Source organism: Cucumis sativus, unplaced genomic scaffold (genome assembly GCF_000004075.3).
Source record: "Cucumis sativus cultivar 9930 unplaced genomic scaffold, Cucumber_9930_V3 scaffold53, whole genome shotgun sequence".
In the NCBI taxonomy this organism is placed as follows: domain Eukaryota; kingdom Viridiplantae; phylum Streptophyta; class Magnoliopsida; order Cucurbitales; family Cucurbitaceae; genus Cucumis; species Cucumis sativus.
The window spans coordinates 273,045-294,825 of record NW_022279553.1 but is presented as its reverse complement, the minus strand read 5'-3'; the positions used below and the strand labels follow the sequence as shown (position 1 = coordinate 294,825).

The 21,781-nt window shown below is 34.2% G+C and overlaps 1 protein-coding gene and 1 pseudogene across 1 annotated transcript; both read right to left on the bottom strand.

The window, feature by feature from the left end:
* Nucleotides 1-2,191: 2,191 nt before the first annotated feature.
* Nucleotides 2,192-4,605, bottom strand: LOC116405986. Its single transcript, XM_031889701.1, has 4 exons — nt 4,354-4,605; nt 3,914-3,988; nt 2,486-2,527; nt 2,192-2,201 (listed from the first exon to the last, which is right to left on the bottom strand). Exons 1-4 carry the CDS (start codon nt 4,588-4,590, stop codon nt 2,193-2,195), a joined length of 363 nt encoding a protein of 120 aa, XP_031745561.1. The 5' UTR covers nt 4,591-4,605; the 3' UTR covers nt 2,192.
* Nucleotides 4,606-9,239: 4,634 nt separating this feature from the next.
* On the bottom strand, nt 9,240-21,781 carry LOC116405997 (annotated as a pseudogene).

Here is a 21,781-nt window from a genome sequence, read left to right as displayed (position 1 = left end):
AAAGGAAGAAGAAAGACTAACCTTGAATCATTAGCTTCAAGTGTCTAACAGTAGCAGAGGATGGGCTGGTAGACGACGAACCCTAAGCAAAACCAATGTGGACGACGGTGAGAGATCAGCATGTTTGTTGTGAAACAATCGTGAGAGGCAGGGTATCGCAGTCGTCGTGTTGGGTTTCAACGTGGCTTTCGTAGTCGTGCTAGAGCGCACTAGAGAGCAAAATGAATTAGATTGAAAGAGGCCGAAAATGGGGGAAAATATTTAGAGGGAACTTAAATATTTATTTCCCGCTTTTTCTTTGTTGTTCATTTCCACATCCCATTTAAAATAATGGGCTATTAAAAGTTCATTTTGGTGTAGTGCTATTTGTGTCTCGGATCGTCCATTTTCGTTCAAACTACTTTAAAGATACAAGTATGATAACCAACAACACGATCGAAAGAATTGGTCTATGCAACTTCAACCTACGTGGCTTTATCAGGTTCACACACACAATGAGTGACTTTCCTTCGTTTGGATCCATTTCGAAAATTGTACTCTATGGCCCAAAATGAAAGGCCCATCGTCTATTTACTCAAATCCTAGCAATAATTTATTCTCACTTAAAATTTTAAACGTATATGGAAAGTCCACAATGCTCGACCCAAAATTAACTTATAAAAATACCAAACCATAGTCTTGCCTATTTGGTAGTTAATTTGAGTCTCAAAGCCCGACCCCAATTACAAGAACACTCTCTCATGAGAGACCCCATTATAAGAACACATTCTCAAAGTTTTTAACCACTCACATTTTTTTATCCACTCTCCAACTAGATAATACAGAAGGAATTTAATTAGAGTAATCACACTAAAACTTAAAATGTTTATAAGTGAGAATTTCTAAATAAATGAAATAGGTTTCTTTTATAGTCTTTGAGTCAAACTTTTCTATAAAAAAAATCGATGTGAGATAACCACATCTTGCCAAACCCAATACTTAAAAACAAACAAATCAAATCATTATTTTTACAAAAAAAAAAAAACTAAAAAAATGCAAGTCGATTCCTATTTATTAAAATAATAAAGAAAACCAGTTACCAAAATCGATGTTTTCCCCCAAAAGCTCTAATAGCTAAGGAACTCAACAAGTTCTACTTGACCTAACTAACTTGACTCTATATTTTTTATGAGCTTTTTTTAATGCATATTGCATATGTTTTTTTTTATAATTGTTGATTGTCTCACTTTTTTATGGTCTGCATTTACGAGCCTCTTTTCTTTCTTTGTTATGAACTGCGGTAACTAGGCGTTGCTAGAACCGATGGGGTAACATTTCTATGGTTCTACACTTAGTTTCTAAGTGTGATTGCTCACCTCTAATTTTCAAAACACTTAATTTCTAAGCACATACAATGTTCACCTAGAAAAAAATGAAAATTGTTGTAGTTAAGATCAAAACTAAATAGTTATGAAATAAGACAAAAGAGATTTGATTTTAACAACCTTCCCGTTGTACTTGGGATCCACTCTGGCTTTGTGCTGGAAAATTGGTTTGGAGCTGATCGTAAGCTTTCAGTTGCTCTTCTGTAACCTTTAGATACTCATCAAAGCTATAAGCTTTGCTTCCCAACGAAGAATCTTCTACTATTACAATACATAAGAAAATTCTATTTCATAAACCCTGTATCATAATTGAGGCTGGTAGAATGATTATTCTATAACCTTACCGATAGTTTCATTCTTAACATTCATAGACACGATGCATGGCAGCTATCCAATTCTATTTCATGTTCTCGAGAATGGCTCAGTTTAACAATAATGTTAATTTTTGTTTTCTATTTTAAAATAATAACGCTGCTTACTGATCTTTTTTTTTTCCATTTGGCATTCTACTTTTTCTACTCAGCTTTCTTTCCCTAGTGATAACAAATAATACGGGTGATAAAAAACTTAATCACTCACTTGGTTCAGCCACCGAAAGCCCTTCTGCTTTAGAAATAGAAGATGGGTTTGAGTAGGTAGATTTACTTGCATTGTATGTGTTGTTCATTGAACTCTCAATTTCATCGAGACCAATTTCTCACTCAAACATGGTCTTGCATTCTCTAGAAACGTCCTACAAACAAAAATAAAGAACAAAAAACTACAATAAGGTCTATGAAAAAGTTATAAAGGAAAATCTCAAAAACTGATATGTAAGTCATAACAACCTTAAGTTCTCTTATCGTGGGTTAAAATGCACGTAAGGTTTTTCCAAGAGTCCGAGCAACCAGCATGTAAATAAGTTAAGTCAACTAAATTTGCTATAAATTTACTCGTATTAACATTATCATTGTTATAGACTTGACAACTTCAAATTTATCAATATAAAATATGCTTTAACAAAACGTACCTTGAGGTTCCTCCAACCTTATTAAAAAAGCAAATAATCCAACAATTTAACAAATTTATAGTGCATATTATGTATATCAATTGATCACAACAAAATAAGATCAAACAAATACCCATGAGTAATATTTAGCCACCAAATGAATAATGATGAAAACCTGAAAACAAAACCGAGAAAAAAAAAAGGAAACAATTCATCAACAAAACAAATTTAGGGGACTAAAAAATTGCTTACCTTATTACACACTTCAAAATATTAAGAGAAGTGGAGGGAAAAAACCAACCAATAATCAAAAAATAAACTTCAACACAAATAGCCATAAATTTTCTTCTTTAAAGGTATCACAAATAAGTCCATCAGTAATAACAAAACAAAAAAGGGCAATGTGCAAGAATTCTGCAATCGTAAAGCTATGCTAAAGGCAGTATGAAATCAAACTTGAGCACTAACAAGAAAATTTGCAAAACAAAAATTACTAGACATCATTAACTAAAGTACCAGCACAACAATGAATGTGTAACCTCCGCAAGAGCAAACCCGAATGGAGAAGAACATGAAGAAATATATAAATAGAAGAAACATAAAAGACAAACATGAAACACATGGAAACATACAAAGGGGATAAATAAAAGTACAATTATGAAGTGATGAAGCACAAATACAGGTACCAACAGAACTAGAATACAAGTCTTACCCTATCTCGACTGTCGAGGAGTGTTAACCAACCGTCGGAAGGTTGGTTTTATTTTTTAGAAAAAATTAATGTTGTCTGAATTCTTTTTCAAGCCACTAACCAGCCCCTCCTTATCTATGATCGGCGATCAACTCCTCAACCTCTAATTACATTTAAAAGAGTGATGCGAACATTGTGTGAAATCCCAAACCTTTGATGGATCCCACCATCACTCTCTTTCTATCCCCTTCAAAACCTCATTATTTTCAAGAGAGGCCTCAAAGCTTCTTCCAATTAACATAAAAGAAGAATGAAAGAGAAGGAGAGAAAGGGAAAGTGGTTCAAAAGCTATGGAAAAAAAAGTAAAAGAACATGGTCTACTCATTGGCACATCTTACACAGATGATAATGTTAGGGCAAGGCAATGAGAGACAGAATGCTTTTGGAGCCTTCTCCTCTACTTTCGAAGATTTTAATAAACTAAAATATGCAAATGTTACAAGAAAGATCTTTGGAGATTTGAAATAATCCAAAATAAAGAAAAAGGAAAACCCCAATATGTACAAATTTCAGAATCTAAAACTTGAAAAGTGATTGAATGATGAGATATGTTTGTACAATCAATTATAGAGACAGTGAAATATTAAAAAAAAATGAAACGTACCAAGATAAAAAGAATAGCAACTAGTATTATGACCTTTGTATGTCTTCAAAATACAAACATCAAAATGAATCAAGAGATCTACCACACAAATAATGGTATCAACACAAATAAAGCAATTGTTTTATTAACAATATTTGAGTACAATTAAACTAAGCATGCTATTGTCCTTGACAAATTTACATTCTTCTAATCGAACAAAATCTAACCTTTAAATAGTGATAGAAACTGAAGATGAAAGCAAGTTCAGCTACAACTTCAGACCGTGATATATATGACAGAACCTATAAAAAAAAGAAGAGTACCTAACTATATATACACAGAGGAGATCTGACTCTTACTAGCACATCGGAGGCTCAATCGATTTATATTTAATTGAAAAACAATACCTATATTTTAATGCATACACATTGAATAGCCCCTGTTTCAATCCAATTTACAAAACTACCTCCATAAAATTACATAATGGGGGAAGTTCGACCGGATGCACTGTGCTTTACCAGAACCACATGAAATTATTAGAACATAGTTCATTCAAGTAACTTTCTATTCAATAATTGAAACAAATGGAAAGAGGACAATTGAATATTAAATAAAGATGGAATTAATTGGGAACTCACGGAGTAATGCGATTCGTTCGAGGGCTCACCGCTGGAGTTGAAAGAGAGACAAGGATTAGAAAGGAAAGGAAGAGGAGCGTCTGATAATCCAGCGGATTCTTTGATGAGTGGAGTAGTAGTAGTAGTAGTGGAGGTTCCAAGGACATTGAAGTCAATCCGGTGAGAGTGAGGGAATCCAGAAGGTTGAGGTTGAAGAGAGTAGAAATTGCAACCAAAATCGGTGAGGATGGTGGAGTCGAAATTGCGAGGGAAGAAGAAAAGAGCATCACAGGTCGAAGTAGAGGAGGAATCAACACTGGTTAAAATGGTTTTGGTTGTACGAACAAAGAAGAATTAGGGTTTGAGAAGAGAAAGGGAAAATGGAGTGTACGAACAAAGAAGAAGAAGAAGAAATGGAAAGGACGCGCTAAGAGAAGAAGATGGAGATGGATGGGTGAAATGGGTATGATAGGGTTTCGAAAATGGAGTGTACGAAGAAATGGAAAGGACGCACTGAGAGAAGAAGATGGAGATTGATCCGCGACTGAGAGAATGGAGATTGGATCCGCGACTGAGAGAAGAAGATGGAGATTGGATCCGCGACTAAGAGAAGAAGATGGAGATGGATCCGCAAAATGGGTATGATAGGGTTTCTGTTGAGAGATAGGCCAAAGAAGACAAGAGAGCAAGAGAGAAGGGGGGAGGAGAGGGAGACTTGGCCATTAGAGAAGAGGAGAAAGAAATTTGAAATGAGAGAGACTGTACATGTAGGGTTTTCATTAGATTTTTTTTTTTTTAATTTTGCTTAAATGGATTTAGAGAATTAATTATCTCGTTCACCGACTCATATTAGCGGTCCATTGGTCCATTGTTTTGTCCTTTTTTTTTCAACAAACAATCATATTTTTTTACAATATAGGACTAAAAAAGATAACTAATTTATATATATATATATACATACAACATTCTCACCTACAAAGGGTATGTTTCTAATTTTCGTAACTTTATGCCTTAATATGGCAGTGTTGTATAATGCAAATCCATAATAGAAGAAATATCATTTACAGAAGAACCAAGAAAAATGAAGATTGAATATAATGTACTTTAATAAAATTAAAACAGTTGGAGAGTCTTTGCATTCTTATATTGTACTAAGGATTTACATCGTTATTCATCAATAAAGTTTACTATTGAAATACTACATACTGGAGTTCCAACACAAACAGATGAAGAAAACAAAAGCACCGAAGGAAATGACAACAAAGCACCAAAGAACCAAAACCAAAAACAACATATCCAAAACAGCCCCACAAAACAGGGAGAAAAAACAACACAGAGAGAACAACTTTTCCACCTCAAAGCTCATAGCTCTTTAAAATATTTAAATAAGAAAGTTTTAACACTTCAAAATCATTGATTCTGTGGATATGAAAAGAAATTGACCAAACATTAATTCCAAAATCACAATTACAAATACGTTTGAATGTTCGATTTGACAAGAAGATATCCTAAACACGGCAGAAAAGTGTGAGAGAAGGGGAGAGGAGGGAGAAAGTAGAGAGAGAGAGGCAGAAGTTAGAGAATAAGTTGGGGGAAGAAATTTGAAATGAGAGAGAGAGAGAAGGGGAGAAGAGAGAGAAAGTAGAGAGAGAGGCAGCCGTTAGAGAAGAAGTGGGGGAAGAAATTTGAAATGAGAGAGAGAGAAGGGGGGAGGAGGGAAAAAGTAGAAAGGAGTTAGAGAAGAAAAGCCCATTTAAGAAACATTTGAATTATTTGTCATAAAGCCCATTTAAAACGCAAAAAAAAAAAAAAATAGAACTAAAACAAATATTTTGTTTTTAAAAATTAGACTAAAAAAATCAAATTTCAAAGAGAAAAACTTAAAGGTAAAAAAATTGTCTAATAAGAACCATTAACTAAAAGGGTAACCCGTAAAGCAACAAAATTTTCAGTAAAGTTAGCAAAAAAAAAAATTTGTTTTTCAAATAATTATAATCCAAAATTTTCAAAAAATGTGAAATTTCATTTAACAAGACAAGAAATTGTGAACATTATTTTCTAATTTGGCCATGGATGAAAGTATGAAGCTTTTGTATAAAGAAGGTTTCGATACAAAAAAAAAGTAAAATAACAACTTACTTTGTCTACTCTAATTTGAGAGAGGAGTCCACGTTAGAAAAAAAGGATCCTACGGCTACGAAGCTTTTGCTTATTGTTTTTCTCTCTCTGCAAAAGGGAGCTCATGTTCAGCATATCATTTCAATGGCAGCTGGTAGAATATGGAATTTCCTTGGAAGAAACCCCAAGTGTTCCCATCAGATTGAACATATATGCTGCCGCTGCAAGAAACTTCTTCCACTTCGATCGAACGAACGCTGCATGAACAACAAAACAATAAACTGATGATAGTTGCATTGCAGACGAACAAGCTCAGAAGCAGAAATAGGAAGTTTTGATTGAGAAAAGGGCATCATTGCCAAACAATGAATTTTAATGAGGTGGAGCTGAAATGTGAAATCATGCTCAATCATATGTTCAACCATGGATGAGTTACATTGATATCGATTAATTGAGTTCATCAACGTTGACAAAGATTTAACAAGGAAAAAAGGATAATCATATAACTTTCTAATTTTGGTTGAGGATACATCAGAATGCCAGAAGTAAGAAGGTTTAACAATATTACTTTTCTTAGGGCTTCTCTGCTAGGTAAATAAAGCATCTCCATATAAGTTTGAGTGTAAGTTTTTCTCAAGCAAAAACTTGACAGAAATGAAAATCACAATGCTCCATGCAAATCCAGTTCAATTATAGTTTCTTCACCTCTGCTTCCACAAGTCTCCAACATAAAACAGACCGTTGGAGAGAGAAAATTGAAATACAAAATGGAAAATCTAGGCACATTATAATTTTTAAAGAGATGACTAACCTTCTTGATGTTACGTTTTTCACCGTCAAATATGTCCCATTGTATATTTTGTGTAAATTCAGAATAAAGTCATACCACTTGAAATCCTGAAGAATTACTACCTGCAAAGAAAAGCATCACATAGTTAAGAAGACAAGGAAGGAAAAAGTGATCAAATAAAATCCCACAGAAACGAATTATACCTCTAGACTCCTGTTGGAAGGATCGGCATTTGGCACAATTTTCATACCACCGCCAAAGTATTTAGCATTTCCAATGCATAGAGCAGTTACTTGTGGATACAGCTCCCATTCACCGTCATCAACCTGTGAGTTATGGCATTCTACATAGATGAAATTAAATAAAGATGGTAAAAATGCAGTCACTGCCCCCTCCAAAATGGTCTACATTTTGAAACCACCTTGAGACGAATAGGATCGGTATTAGGGGTTATTTGGGTATTGAGGGCATAAATAGTTAGGGAGTGGGTTACATTTGGTTATAAATAGAGGGATAGGGGAATGGAGAAGAGAAGCAATATTTGGGTTTTAGGGCTTGAGATTGTGATCTCAAGAAGGGAGGATCCAAGTACCTCGAATAACTTGATTTATTGTTTAAATCTATTATCTTTTAGTTTAGGGATTGGAAAGAGAAGGATTGTGGAGTTTGTGATAATATTTTGGTACACTGGAGCTGGAAACAAAGAATATTAAAAAACACATACTGTTATACACAGTCTGATAATAATACGAATCACTAGCTTTTCTTCTTCTTTTTCTTTTTCTTCTCCTTTAATTTTTGTTATGGGTTTTGTATTGAGTTTTGTGTTTTAGATTGTGAAGTATGGGGTAGCTAAACTCTTAATCCTAGGGATAGATGAAGACAAAGTTTATGAATTACTCTTTGTAATGCATCTGATTATTTGCTCTTAATCTTTTCATGTTTTTATGTGAATAACGTTTATAATATCTTGATCACAGATTAATTGTTGATTGGCCATGAACCCTAATCTTTGCATGACTAGAGTAGTTATGAACATGGAAAGAGATAATTAAGGATCCCTGAGGAGGTTGTTGAAAGAAGTGGACCTAAAAACTTTTGTTTATTAATAAAAAGAAAAATGAACAGAGATTCATCTTCAACAGGGGTCTTGATGTTTAATTTAATTTAAATTGTGTATGAATTTTTAATTACGAGAATTTTCATATGTTGCAAGAGCACTATAGCCAAGGTATAGAGTGAGAGGGATAAGGTTTATATGTCTTAGAGAATGGAAAGATGGAATTTGTGCTAAAATTATTAGTGTTCCAAATACAATTATGAATTGGGTATAGTTGCATTCCCCTTCTGGATTGCATAGCACACACCTGAGACTCTGTTTGTGTTTCACTAAAGCCATCACATATGCCCACAGTCCCATCTTCAGTAGTAGAATTGCCCACATCTTCTTTTCTTTCAGCTCTGAGAAAATACAAGACACAAAGGTCACAAAAACCAAGTTACAAAGGCAAAATTGAATTGTGTTCGAACATAATAGTCTTTCTCGAAAAAACACTAAAGCTTGCATTATGCTAAGATCCACTTAGAATACAGGGATATTTAATGGCTAGTTTTTAAAGAAATAACCTACTGCCTTTATTTCCAAACCTGGTTTTTCTAAAATGAAAAAGGAAAACTATATTGGGTGGCAAATTAGTTTAGGTATTTTGCAAAAATGTCTTTAAGGTTTGTGATTTTGAAAATATAGCAAAAATAATCAAATCCAGGCTTTTATATGGGTGGGCTGGACTTTATTTGATCATTTTCACAAATAATAAAGTTATAACTTGTTTTACCATTTTTGCAAATGTCCCATGAAAAAAGTTAATGCTCAAGGATAGCATTTATTTGTGAATACTGGTTTTCAAGCATTGCAAACGGTGTGATTTGAGTTTTATGATTAACACTATTACTCAAACGAACCTATTTTGAAAGAAATTATAAATTATATTGTTCTAGGAAGCAATTCATCAGTAGAGACTAAAAGAATATAAAAAAAATATTTCTCTTATAGTGAAAATAAACTCTTTCATAACGACTTCGTTGAATGGTCTCACTATATTTCCAGGCAGCGACCGTTCTTGTTAAACACTTCAATTCAGCATGGTCTTTCCATAAGAAGATCAAGGAGACAACGGCAAAAATTACCTTTTTGACCACTGGTTAGATAAAGCACCAATTGGAGAAGTTTCTGAATGGTCTTGACCAACAAGCGAACAGTCTGGTAGGAAAATCTGGTACCATTAAGGATTAAACCAAATGCAAACGAAACCAAAAGTTTAAACATAAAAAACATCAATCCTAATAGAAGGATATACTTTTATCGCAGCCAGTCTTTCCAGGTGACTTCTGATCTTGAATCTTAAAAAGAAAGGAAAACAAAAGGATTTGAAGGAAAAAATAAAATAAAAATGGAATGAAGTAATGGAATTGTAGCTCAAACCAGATTTTACCTTAGTTGTCTGCTCCAACAAGTCCTCAATTGCGGAAGCGACATCAGGAACGTGTGAAGTTACTACAGAAGAATTTGATGTAGTTTGTTTTGTGGAATTCAAAATGCAGTCAGATTGAGTGGATCTGTTTCCAACAAAAGTGAATGCTTTTCTATGGCTTCGTCAAAGAACTTGCGCTTTTCTTCGTAGAACTTATTCGTTCAGCTGCTCCTATAAAGCTACTGTTAGTTCCAGCTGATTGGTCTCTCGGAATGGCAGAATGGATAGGAAACTGGGATATGCTTTCATTGGCTATCATTGGGGCAGCTTGAGTAGGAAATTGGCTGACAGTGCATAAGCCTGTCGCTCTGTCTTGAGCTTTAACTTCTTTTGGGCGATACAAATCAAGAGAGACAATCTTTCTCTGAAAGTTTTGTATTCAAACAAAATCATTCCATATCTAAGAGAAGAAATATCAACACAATGGGTCTAGAATTCTATCAGGATATGCATGTACGTGAACATATATAATTGAAAAGCAACAAAATCGCAAAGGTACCTGGCTGACACACTCATATATCCATTCAGCTGTAATGCATTTTTTGCCCCATTTACAAGCAGCCTCAAACTTTGTCCCATCGGTGAACTTGCATATTAGATGGGTTACCTTCTTTGTCAGCTTCTCCACAAACTTGGCCCCAAGTACAAAACACAGATTTCTTAACAATACTCTGTCTTTATCATCATATTGTGAAACACAAAATCGTATGTTTTCAAATCCAGGCAAAGGGACACAGCAAGGAAGAGGAGAATAGAGAATGTGCCCATTGGTATCCCACAAACATCCATCCTTCATAACGAGTTTATTTGAAATAGTCAGTAAACAAATAAAAACAAGATAAATATTCAATTCTCATTTCAAATATCAGTTTAAGATATTGAACATAATTAGGTTACGAAATAAATAATAAATATAAAATTAAAATTAAAAATCATCAGTAGTATCAAATTTCATAAAAAATGTTCTCACTTTTCCTCTTCTCATTAAGAAAGGTTCATCAAGACAAGTTCCATCTGGCTTGATATTTTTACCACCGTCCATCCTTGTTATTTTGTTCCAAACTGCATTAGAATCTTTGTTGAAATCGCTAGAATCACTATAACCAAATTTCAAATGTGGATAATGATAGGTTCTTTGAGAAAATCAAGCACGAGCAAAATTATTGTGTTAGAATTCTTCTTTTGAATCACTTGAATCAGAACTCCAATTCTTCATTTGGGAGGAAATTTGAGTTTCTTGCCTATACCAACTAGCCAACTAGTATATTTTTTCTTCACCTGTCTTCCTTGATGTGTACAAATGCATCCATGCAAAATTAGGATGAATTTCTTTCTTCTTCTTTTCTTTTTTAATTTTAAGGGTTCCCCCAGTTAGATGTGTGTTGTTTAGCAATGCGAACAACTCACAAGGCTCCCTCTTCTGATCAGCATCACGAAAAAATTTCCAATTTTCCACCGATGGCAATCAAAGTTGGTCCAAACGTTTGCTCTAATACCGATAACAATTTGGTGTAGACCAAATGAGAGAATTTTATTAATATTTAAATTTGTGAATACAAGAAGACAAGTACTCTATTAAAATCAAACTAATCCTAATTAATAAAAGAAACTAATCCTAATCCTAATATATTAAGAATTTGACCATAATACCCTAATTCCTACTCCATAAAAAATCTTATGAGTTATAGTTCGTTCTTTAGTCCTCTTGTAATCAAGTTGACGAAAATGGTGGCAATTTTAAAAAAAAATTACTATAATTGATAGAGTTATAGTTCACAAAAAGAAAAATGGCCACACATCTAAGACTCTGTTTGTGTTTCACTAAAGCCGTCACATATGCCCACAGTCCCATCTTCAGTAGTAGAATTGCCCACATCTTCTTTTCTTTCAGCTCTGAGAAAATACAAGACACAAAGGTCTCAAAAACCAAGTTACAAAGGCAAAATTGAATTGTGTTCGAACATAATAGTCTTTCTCGAAAAAACACTAAAGCTTGCATTATGCTAAGATCCACTTAGAATACAGGGATATTTAATGGCTAGTTTTTAAAGAAATAACCTACTGCCTTTATTTCCAAACCTGGTTTTTCTAAAATGAAAAAGGAAAACTATATTGGGTGGCAAATTAGTTTAGGTATTTTGCAAAAATGTCTTTTAAGGTTTGTGATTTTGAAAATATAGCAAAAATAATCAAATCCAGGCTTTTATATGGGTGGGCTGGACTTTATTTGATCATTTTCACAAATAATAAAGTTATAACTTGTTTTACCATTTTTGCAAATGTCCCATGAAAGAAGTTAATGCTCAAGGATAGCATTTATTTGTGAATACTGGTTTTCAAGCATTGCAAACGGTGTGATTTGAGTTTTATAATTAACACTATTACTCAAACGAACCTATTTTGAAAGAAATTATAAATTATATTGTTCTAGGAAGCAATTCATCAGTAGAGACTAAAAGAATATAAAAAAAATATTTCTCTTATAGTGAAAATAAACTCTTTCATAACGACTTCGTTGAATGGTCTCACTATATTTCCAGGCAGCGACCGTTCTTGTTAAACACTTCAATTCAGCATGGTCTTTCCATAAGAAGATCAAGGAGACAACGGCAAAAATTACCTTTTTGACCACTGGTTAGATAAAGCACCAATTGGAGAAGTTTCTGAATGGTCTTGACCAACAAGCGAACAGTCTGGCGGGAAAATCTGGTACCATTAAGGATTAAACCAAATGCAAAGGAAACCAAAAGTTTAAACATAAAAAACATCAATCCTAATAGAAGGATACACCAATGGGTCTAGAATTCTATCAGGATATGCATGTACGTGAACATATATAATTGAAAAGCAACAAAATCGCAAAGGTACCTGGCTGACACACTCATATATCCATTCAGCTGTAATGCATTGTTTCCCCCATTTACAAGCAGCCTCATACTTTGTCCCATCGGTGAACTTGCATATTAGATGGGTTACCTTCTTTGTCAGCTTCTCCACAAACTTGGCCCCAAGTACAAAACACAGATTTCTTAACAATACTCTGTCTTTGTCATCATATTGTGAAACACAAAACCGTATGTTTTCAAATCCAGGCAAAGGGACACAGCAAGGAAGAGGAGAATAGAAAATGTGCCCATTGGTATCCCACAAACATCCATCCTTCATAACGAGTTTATTTGAAATAGTCAGTAAACAAATAAAAACAAGATAAATATTCAATTCTCATTTCAAATATCAGTTTAAGATATTGAACATAATTAGGCTACAAAATTAATAATAATATAAAATTAAAATTAAAAATCATCAGTAGTATCAAATTTCATCAATAATGGCAGTTTCTACGCCAGCTATCCATTCAAAATTGGCTTCAAAGCCGTAATTTAACGCATTTAACAGAAGTGTGCATCAATACTTTCTCAATTCCAGAGAAAAATATATAAGAAGCATCTATTTGTTTGGCACAGGGATGGAGTGCAAACCTTTGGAGTTCAAGGGACAGTCATAGAAAGACTTCTTCAAATGTTGAACTCCAATTAATTTTGTCAATAAAGAAACCTCTCACACAATGATAGCACTCATATTTCCAAAATGTAGACAGAGTGAAGAAAAAAGAGAACAACCAAATATGTTTTCCAAGATAGACCACCCTTTTCTTTTCAGACCAACCTTAATGGATAGTCTGAGAAGGTAAATTTATGTTACCACCTTCCCCTAAACATCAAAAGGTCAAAATGATAGAACTGATTGAATCTCCATTTTCCAATTTAATAGTATCCACCATTTATGCCAATTGTTCTATACAGATGCAGAGTTAGGGAAACAAGTAGCAGAGCAGAAGCAGAATGAGTCATCGACCAGCCGCATCTGGTGGCCCAAAGGGAAAAAATAAGGATGTGACCATTTGATTGTGTGATGCCAGTTGAGGACAAGATCACGGCCATCACCTCATCAGACCAACAAAGCTGGGGTGGCAGAGACACTTGATGACTCAGTCACTATCACTCAGGACAAGAACAAGATCAACATCAACTCCAATAGCTACTTCTCCAAGAGGAATCTTAAATACTTGGCTAAGAAGAATTTCAAGAAACACAACATTAGAGATTGGCTTTGAGTTATTGCTTCAAACAAGGAGATGAATGTGTACGAATTGAGATACTTTAACATTGCCAAGAACAACGGGCGAGGGAGAAGACTGAGGTTCAAGTCCTATATTTTGGTACCGCCATTTGAGGTAGGATCAGTTGTAGCAGCCCTTTTCATCTAAAGGCTGTTTTAATTTATATTCCCATACCTTGTCTGCTTTTCCTATACATCAGCAAGAGTTCTCGAGTCCAACTCTAATTTACTTTTGATGATTTATTAACTATAAATCTTGCTCACATATTCCCCTTCTTTTGGTTGGTTTGAGGATACCTTTTTTTACACTGGGAGGACAGTTGTTGTAATCTTAGAAAACTGATGTGCGTTTGGTTTTGGAAAAAACAGTATCCATCCTTCATATTATAAGAGCGTGGCTCAACACAAAACTAAAGTCCCTCAAAATTCAAAGCTCCAACCCAAACACAATCCAAACTTGCAGTGGCTAAATGAAACAAAATATGCTATTCAACCTTGTGTGGACTTTTATGTCCAAAAAGGGAAACACAAACAAAACCCAATAGTAGAGCTCTAAAACGGAAATCACAAATAAGACAATTAATTATCGCTTACCTCTAAACATGATCGAACCCGATGACTTGACACATAAGTACTATGAACGTCTGTACTCCTTGGTATCCCACCATGACATTCAACAGTGAAGTGCACTTTCTGCTTCATGTGATCTTCAACAACCTCGCCTCCCCCTTGATTTATCCATTCAACAATTTCAGCTCTCTAGTAGGAGAATTTCAAATATGATCTCAAAATATACATAAAAAATATTTGGGATTATGGAAGTCAAAAGTTGATGCATGTTTGTTAGTGTTCAAAAATAAAATGTAAAAAAAATTTGAAGGCATATTCCTCAAATGAAAAATGAAAATCGTAATTATTTCACATGCTAAATGACATTTGGCACTATCTTAAATTTTTTAGGAAAATTACTCCCCAAGTTTTGGTTTTGAAGAACACGTGTGTTTGGTTCTTGAGTTTTAAAAATGTACATTTTTAGTCTCCAGGTTTAGAAAAATAGACCCATTTGGTCATGCACCTTTTTAGTCTCTAAGTTTATAAAAATTGGTTTAGAAAGTCCCCAATATAACTTTATACATTTTTAAGGTAGAATAACTTCTTCTAAAAATTGGTTTTGAGAGTCTGCAGTATAACATTAAGCACTCAAGGATTAAAAGAGTACATTTTGAAAACTCAAGGACCAATAAACCTATTTCTATAAAATTGGGGACTAAAAAGGTAATTTTTCCATTTTTTTTATATCATTCTCTTAACAGGATCGGAGTGTTAAAGAAACAGTAGATCTAGAATCCTATCTGCACCATTGACTTGCTTTTAAAATCATGGAGTTGGAGCAGTAATGAACTACTCTTTACTCAAGTCAATTGATATTGAATACAGGGCTTCTACTTTGTTATTTTTTTAAAAAATGGATGCTATTTACCACAATAATACATCTAAAACCTAAAGTGCATAGTGTACATTAATCATGCTGTTTGAAATAAGAGGAAAGAATCTTTACAACATACCCGATCTTCTGGAAAGGAACTAGAAAAACAAAATATTTTCCCCTTAAATACACATGATGACTTCCCATTTGAAACCATGAAATCACGCCCCATCTTTTCTCAACTCTTGTTTGTACCATTTGCTACACATTGTTGGCTTTTCTGGGATAATTTCATTTTCCTGTCTCCATTCACTTTTGTTTCACTTTTTTCTTCAATTCTTTCCACTGCTATTGACGTCTTTCCAATGCTAACATGAATATTTCCTTCTGACACATTTGATGGCACGATTGGATGAACATTTGGAACTTTATTTTGATCCATAACAATGGTGCTCATTTTACTAGATGCTGCAAAGTAAACAGCCAGAAAATTTAGAACAAGACAAACAGGCTAGGGATCTCCAAACAAATATTAGTCATGCATCCAAATGAAATGTGCAGTTATTCTGCATGATGGTAGTTTAAGGTTGCTATTCAAAAGACAGATAGCTTAGAATACGAGTCCTGCATATCAAACCTTTAGGAATAAGTTCATCATATGCCATGTGTCTACCAAGAATAGGGATCTCCTTCTTCTGACGGTCACACTCTTCAAGCCAGTTGGATCTAACCACATGAACAACTCCTGAAGTAGCAATATCTCTAACCTCCTTTTTCTCCCTGCCATTTGAAATATGATAAAACTAATTTTCAATTGGGTGGATAGACCATTCAAATGAAATCAAAAAGCTCACAGCACAGGCGAGCTCACAAATTCAAGCAATAAAGTTCACAAAACCTATGTTGCGATTAAAGTAAAAGGATAATTACATTTCTGACGAATCTCCAACTATTATGTGTGTTAATTTGTCATTGAAAACCATGTATCGGGAGCCTCCACCTCTGAGAATCATATTTACAATCTTCCGCATCTCAGAAGCTTCAAACCCAACAACTTTTATTCTACATGCTGACAAATATAGGTCGTTTTCTTCTTACTAAAAGTCATTTGCAAGACAATTAACAGTGTTTTCTTCATTCCTTCCCATCGTGACTGGCACTTCAACATCAACCTCATTTATAAAATTAGAAGCATCTGAAAACATAGACGTGCTCTGTGAAAGAGTAACTTTAACATCCATGTCTGAAAACCCAGGACCAGCAACTGCTGTGAATTTTGAATCGGTAAGAAATGAGGACGGTACAGCTTCCAAGTTCCCAATATCCTTTTCTTGGCTATTGTGAGCAGTCAAGCAACCCCTTGTCAATTTATTTGAAGTTCCAGAAACGCTACCAACAGGGTACAGCTCCTCATTAAAACATCCTATCAATTAAAAATGAGAATAAAAGGATTTGAAACAAGTTAGAAACTAATAAAATTATTAGACAAATAACTGCCAACAATTCAAATATCATATCGGTTTTCAAATATACAACCCGAACTACTACCTTTTCTGGCCATGGACTGATCAAACCATTTCCGAGTAACAATATTGATACGGCCCCACGTTCGTGCAACCTTGTAGAAAACCTCACCTTCAGGAGCTTACTTAACCATTAAAGAAAACCTCTTATTCAAACAAGAATATTTAATACCAATAAGTAAACATTCTATGCAACTATTTAGAAATGGATTGTCTATGCAAGTAGCATGCTTGCAATAGCCATACAGATAAACGTTTGTGAGTGTGGTTAGTCATTCCCATCACTTAACCTAACCTAGAAACTAGAGAGATTGTCAAGGGAAAAAAAGTGATCAATTTTGTTCTTAGATGAAAAGATATAACATCTCTAGAGGCGGAAGACAAACCTTATGCAACTCAGTTCTGGTTAGCCTTCCTACATACTTTTGATGTTTGAATGTTTTATTTTGGAAGGAAAGATGGGGGTTGGTTAATCAGTTTCTGGAAGTGGAAGGGCTGTATTTTCTGGAGAGCAGAATTTCAGAAGTTGTTCAGTTACTTTAATCTTAGAAAGTGTTTTCCATTATCGTAAACTACTTTTGATGTTTGAATGTTTTATTTTGTACATGGTTATTGTCTGTAATAGTACTTGTTTGTTCTGTGTTTTCAAGACTAGTTTGAGTATTGTATTCTGTAATAGTTTGGTTGCTTAATGAACAAATAAGAACCATTACCTGGTGTTCTATCAGCTTCTCAATCAAGCATTCACATCTCAATAAGGTATTATACATGCAATCAAACAATCACAACATACATACCATTTACTCAAAACGACCTAAAACATGCTCAAAACGTGTCTAGGTTTCACTTGAACTTTCAAAACGACCTAAAACAGCTTACGTGTAGGTTCGTAACTCATAACCTACGAAAAAAGTTCAAATATTGTGAAAAAAGCACTACAAGACCCAAAATGGCAACCAAGTGTGTAAGTGCAACAAAATTAATTCAAACCAACCTAAAACATGCTCAAAACGTGTCTAGGTATTACTTGAGTTTTCAAAACGACCTAGGAAATCCTAAGTGTAAGTTCGTAACTCATAATCTACCAAGAAGGTTGAAAAAAGCATTTCAAGACCAAAAATGACAACCATGTGTGTAAGTGCAACAAACTCAATCTAACCTAAAATGAATTCAAAACGCGTGTACATCACTTGAATTTTCAAAACGACCAAGCAATGCTTAAGTGTAAGTTTGTAACTCACAACCTACCAAAATTTCCAAATGTGTGAAAAAAGTACTTCAAGACCCAACATGTCAATCAAATGTGTTTTAAACTTAGTTTCAAACCAACCTAAAACGAGTTCAAAACGTGTCTAAGTTTCACTTGAACTTTCAAAACGACCTAAAACAGCTTACATGTAGATTCATAACTCATAATTTATGAAAAAAGTTCAAATAGTGTGAAAAAAGCACTACAAGACCCAAAATGGCAACCAAGTGTCTAAGTGCAACAAACTTAGTTCAAACCAACCTAAAACGTGCTCAAAACGTGTCTAGGTATTACTTGAGTTTTCAAAACGACCTAGCAAATCCTAAGTGTAAGTTCGTAACTCATAATCTACCAAAAAGGTTGAAAAAAGCATTTCAAGACCAAAAATGACAACCAAGTGCAACAAACTCAATCTAACCTAAAATGTATTCAAAACGTGTGTAAGTATCACTTGAATTTTCAAAACGACCCAGAAATGGTTAAGTGTAAGTTTGTAACTCACAACCTACCAAAATTTCAAAAAGTATGAAAAAAGTACTTCAAGACCCAACATGTCAATCAAATGTGTGTAAAACTTAGTTTCAAACCAACCTAAAACGAGTTCAAAACGTGTCTAAGTTTCACTTGAACTTTCAAAACGACCTAACAAATATTCAATACAAGTTCATAAGTCATAACCTAGCAAAAAGTTCCAAATTTTTTAAAAAGACACTCCAAAACCCAAAATGTCAAGTGTGTAAGTGCAACGAACTTAGTTCTATACAAACCTAACAAGTATTGAAAACACGTATAAGTTTTCAAACACCTTAACAACGCTTAAGTGTAAGTTTATAACTCATAACTTACCAAAAATTTCAAAAAGTGTGAAAAAAAATCTTTCAAGACTCAAAATGGCAACCATGGCTGTATGTAAAACTAACTTAGTTTGTAACAACCTAAAAGGTGTTAAAACAATGTTTAAGTATCACTCGAACTTTAAAAACGACCTAATAATGCTTTAGTGTTACTTCATAACTCATAACCTACCAAAAAGTTCAAAAAATGTAGAAAAAGCACTCCAAAATCCAAAATGGAAACCAAGTGTGTAAGTGCAACAAACTTAGTCTCAACTTTAAAATTAGTGCGAGTTGGGAAATGTATTAACTCAAGCATGATGTAAAAACTTGAAACGACTTAAATATTTATTCACCATCACATAAAAACAGTAATTAAATATAGATAACATGTGTAAATAAAGGGAGAATCACCTTTCTAGCAGTAGCTTTACAGTAAGACCAAACACCATCCTCCTACTTGTAAATCTGCTCGATTGTCTACTTTGTTCTACACTCGTCATTTCACCGTCTCAGGCCATCCATTGAATTGGCCACCCAGCCTTGGCATACAAGAGTGTGTCTCAGCCTGTTAACAAATACCACTAAAACTAAGCAAGACGAAGAAAAAAGTTTTCAAAAAATTACCTAACTTTTAGGTCTTCATGTGACCTTTAAGTACTTCTGTCTTCTCCTTCCACTCTTTGACAGATTGCTGAAATTATGTGTTTCTGCAATGTTTACCAGAACATGAAAGATTCATTACGAAAATAAATACCATGAATACAAACCATGAAGAAATAGTAAAACAGTCAATACAAGAAGAAAAAAGTTCACTTGAAAACGACCTAAAACAGTATCACTTGAAAAAAATGTGTCTAAGTATCACTTGAACTTTCAAAACGACCTAAAACAGCTTACGTGTAGGTTCGTAACTCATAACCTACGAAAAAAGTTCCAACAGTGTGAAAAAATGACTACAAGACCCAAAATGGCTACCAAGTGTGTAAGTGTAACAAACTTAGTTCAAACCAACCTAAAACGTGCTCAAAACGTGTCTAGGTATTACTTGAGTTTTCAAAACGACCTTAGCAAATCCTAAATGTAGGTTCGTAACTCATAATCTACCAAAAAGGTTGAAAAAAGAATTTCAAGAGCAAAAATGACAACCAAGTGCAACAAACTCAATCTAACCTAAAATGTATTCAAAACGTGTGTGTATCACTTCAACTTTCAAAACGACCAAACAATGCTTAAGTGTAAGTTTGTAACTCACAACCTACCAAAATTTCAAAAAGTGTAAAAAAAGCACTTCAAGACCCAAAACGGCAACGAAGTATGTAAGTGCAACGGACTTAGTTTCAAGCCATCCTAAAAAGAGTGCAAAACGTGTCTAAGATTTCAAACCGACCAAACAATACTCAAGCGTAAGTTCGTAACTCACAACCTAAAAAAATTTCAAAAAGTGTGAAAAAAAGTACTTCAAGACCCAACATTTCAATCAAATGTGTAAGTGCAACAAACTTAGTTTCAAACCAACGCAAAATGTGTTTAAAACGACCTAACAATCCTTAAGTGTAAATTCGTAACTCACAAACTAACAAAAAGTTCAAAATGCGTAAAAAATGCACTTTTGAGACCTAAAATGGCAACCAAGTATGCGAGTGAAACAAACTTAGTTTTAAACAAATCTAAAAAAATTTCAAACCGTGTTTAAGTATCACTTGAACTTTCAGAACGACCTAATAATGTTTATTTGTAAGTTTGTCACTCATAACCTACCAAAAAGTTCAAGAAGTATGGAAAAAAAGGAAACACTACAGGACCCAAAATGGCAACCAAGTGCGCAAGTGCAACAAACTTAGTTCCAAACCAACCTAAAAAGTGGTCAAGGCGTGTCTAAGTATCACTTGGACTTTCAAAACAACCAAACAAAGTTTAAGTGTAAATTGGTAACCCATAGCCTACCAAAAAGTTCAAAAAGTGTGAAAAGGGCACTTCAAGACCGAAAATGGCAACCAATTGGATAAGGTCAACAAACTTAGTTTCAAACCAACCTAAACCGAGTTAAAAACGTGTCTAAGTATCACTTGAACTTTCAAAATGTCCTAAAACAGCTTACGTGTAGGTTCGTAACTCATGCCCTACGAAAAAAGTTCAAATATTGTGAAAAAAGCACTACAAGCCCCTAAATGGCAACCAGGTGTGTAATTGCAGCAAACTTAGTTCAAACCAACCTAAAACGTGCTCAAAACGTGTCTAGGTATTACTTGAGTTTTCAAAACGACCTAGCAAATCCTAAGTCGGTTTTTTCACATATACCTACACACTATATGTCTATATTCTTAATGCCAGAAAAGATGATTCATAAAGTGATTAATTGGAAGGTGGTGTCTTGTTCGCAAGAGGATGGTGGACTCAGCGTCGATGGTGCAACGTTAAAAAAATGCAACCTTCTTGCTAAATGGGGATGGAGATTTATAAATGAAAAGAATTCCCTTTGGGCTAAAGTGGTGAAGAGTATCCATGGAGAAAGTTAATTTGGATGGCATACTAAAGGAATTGTCACTTGCAGTCTCCATAGTCCCTGGATTAGCATTTCGAGATGCTAGCTTCAAGTGGATTCCTAGGCATTGTTCAAGTTCGGTGATGGTTGAAGAATAGCATTTTGGAATGATTTTTGGGCAGATGTTGTTTCTTTTCAAGATCATTTAGATTGTCTTTGAACTCTAATAATAGAGATGTAAAGGAGTTTTGGGACTCTTCCACTACTTCATGGGCTCTAAATTTCAGGAGACTTCTAAAAGTTGAAGAAATATATGAATTTCAAGTCTCCCAAAATAAAAGAACCTAGAAATCAGAATCAAATGGGAAGTTTTTGGTTCATTCATTAGTCAACCATCTCTCCAT

Coding starts and splice junctions, on each gene's coding strand:
- LOC116405986 (XM_031889701.1), bottom strand. CDS start 4,590: ATGCTCTTTTCTTCTTCCCTCGCAATTTCGACTCCACCATCCTCACCG. Junction 3,989..4,353: donor TCTCTCTTTCAACTCCAGCG/GTGAGCCCTCGA, acceptor TTTTTTTTATAG/GTTCTGTCATATATATCACG. Junction 2,528..3,913: donor GTTTCTATCACTATTTAAAG/GTTAGATTTTGT, acceptor TTTTGTTTTCAG/GTTTTCATCATTATTCATTT.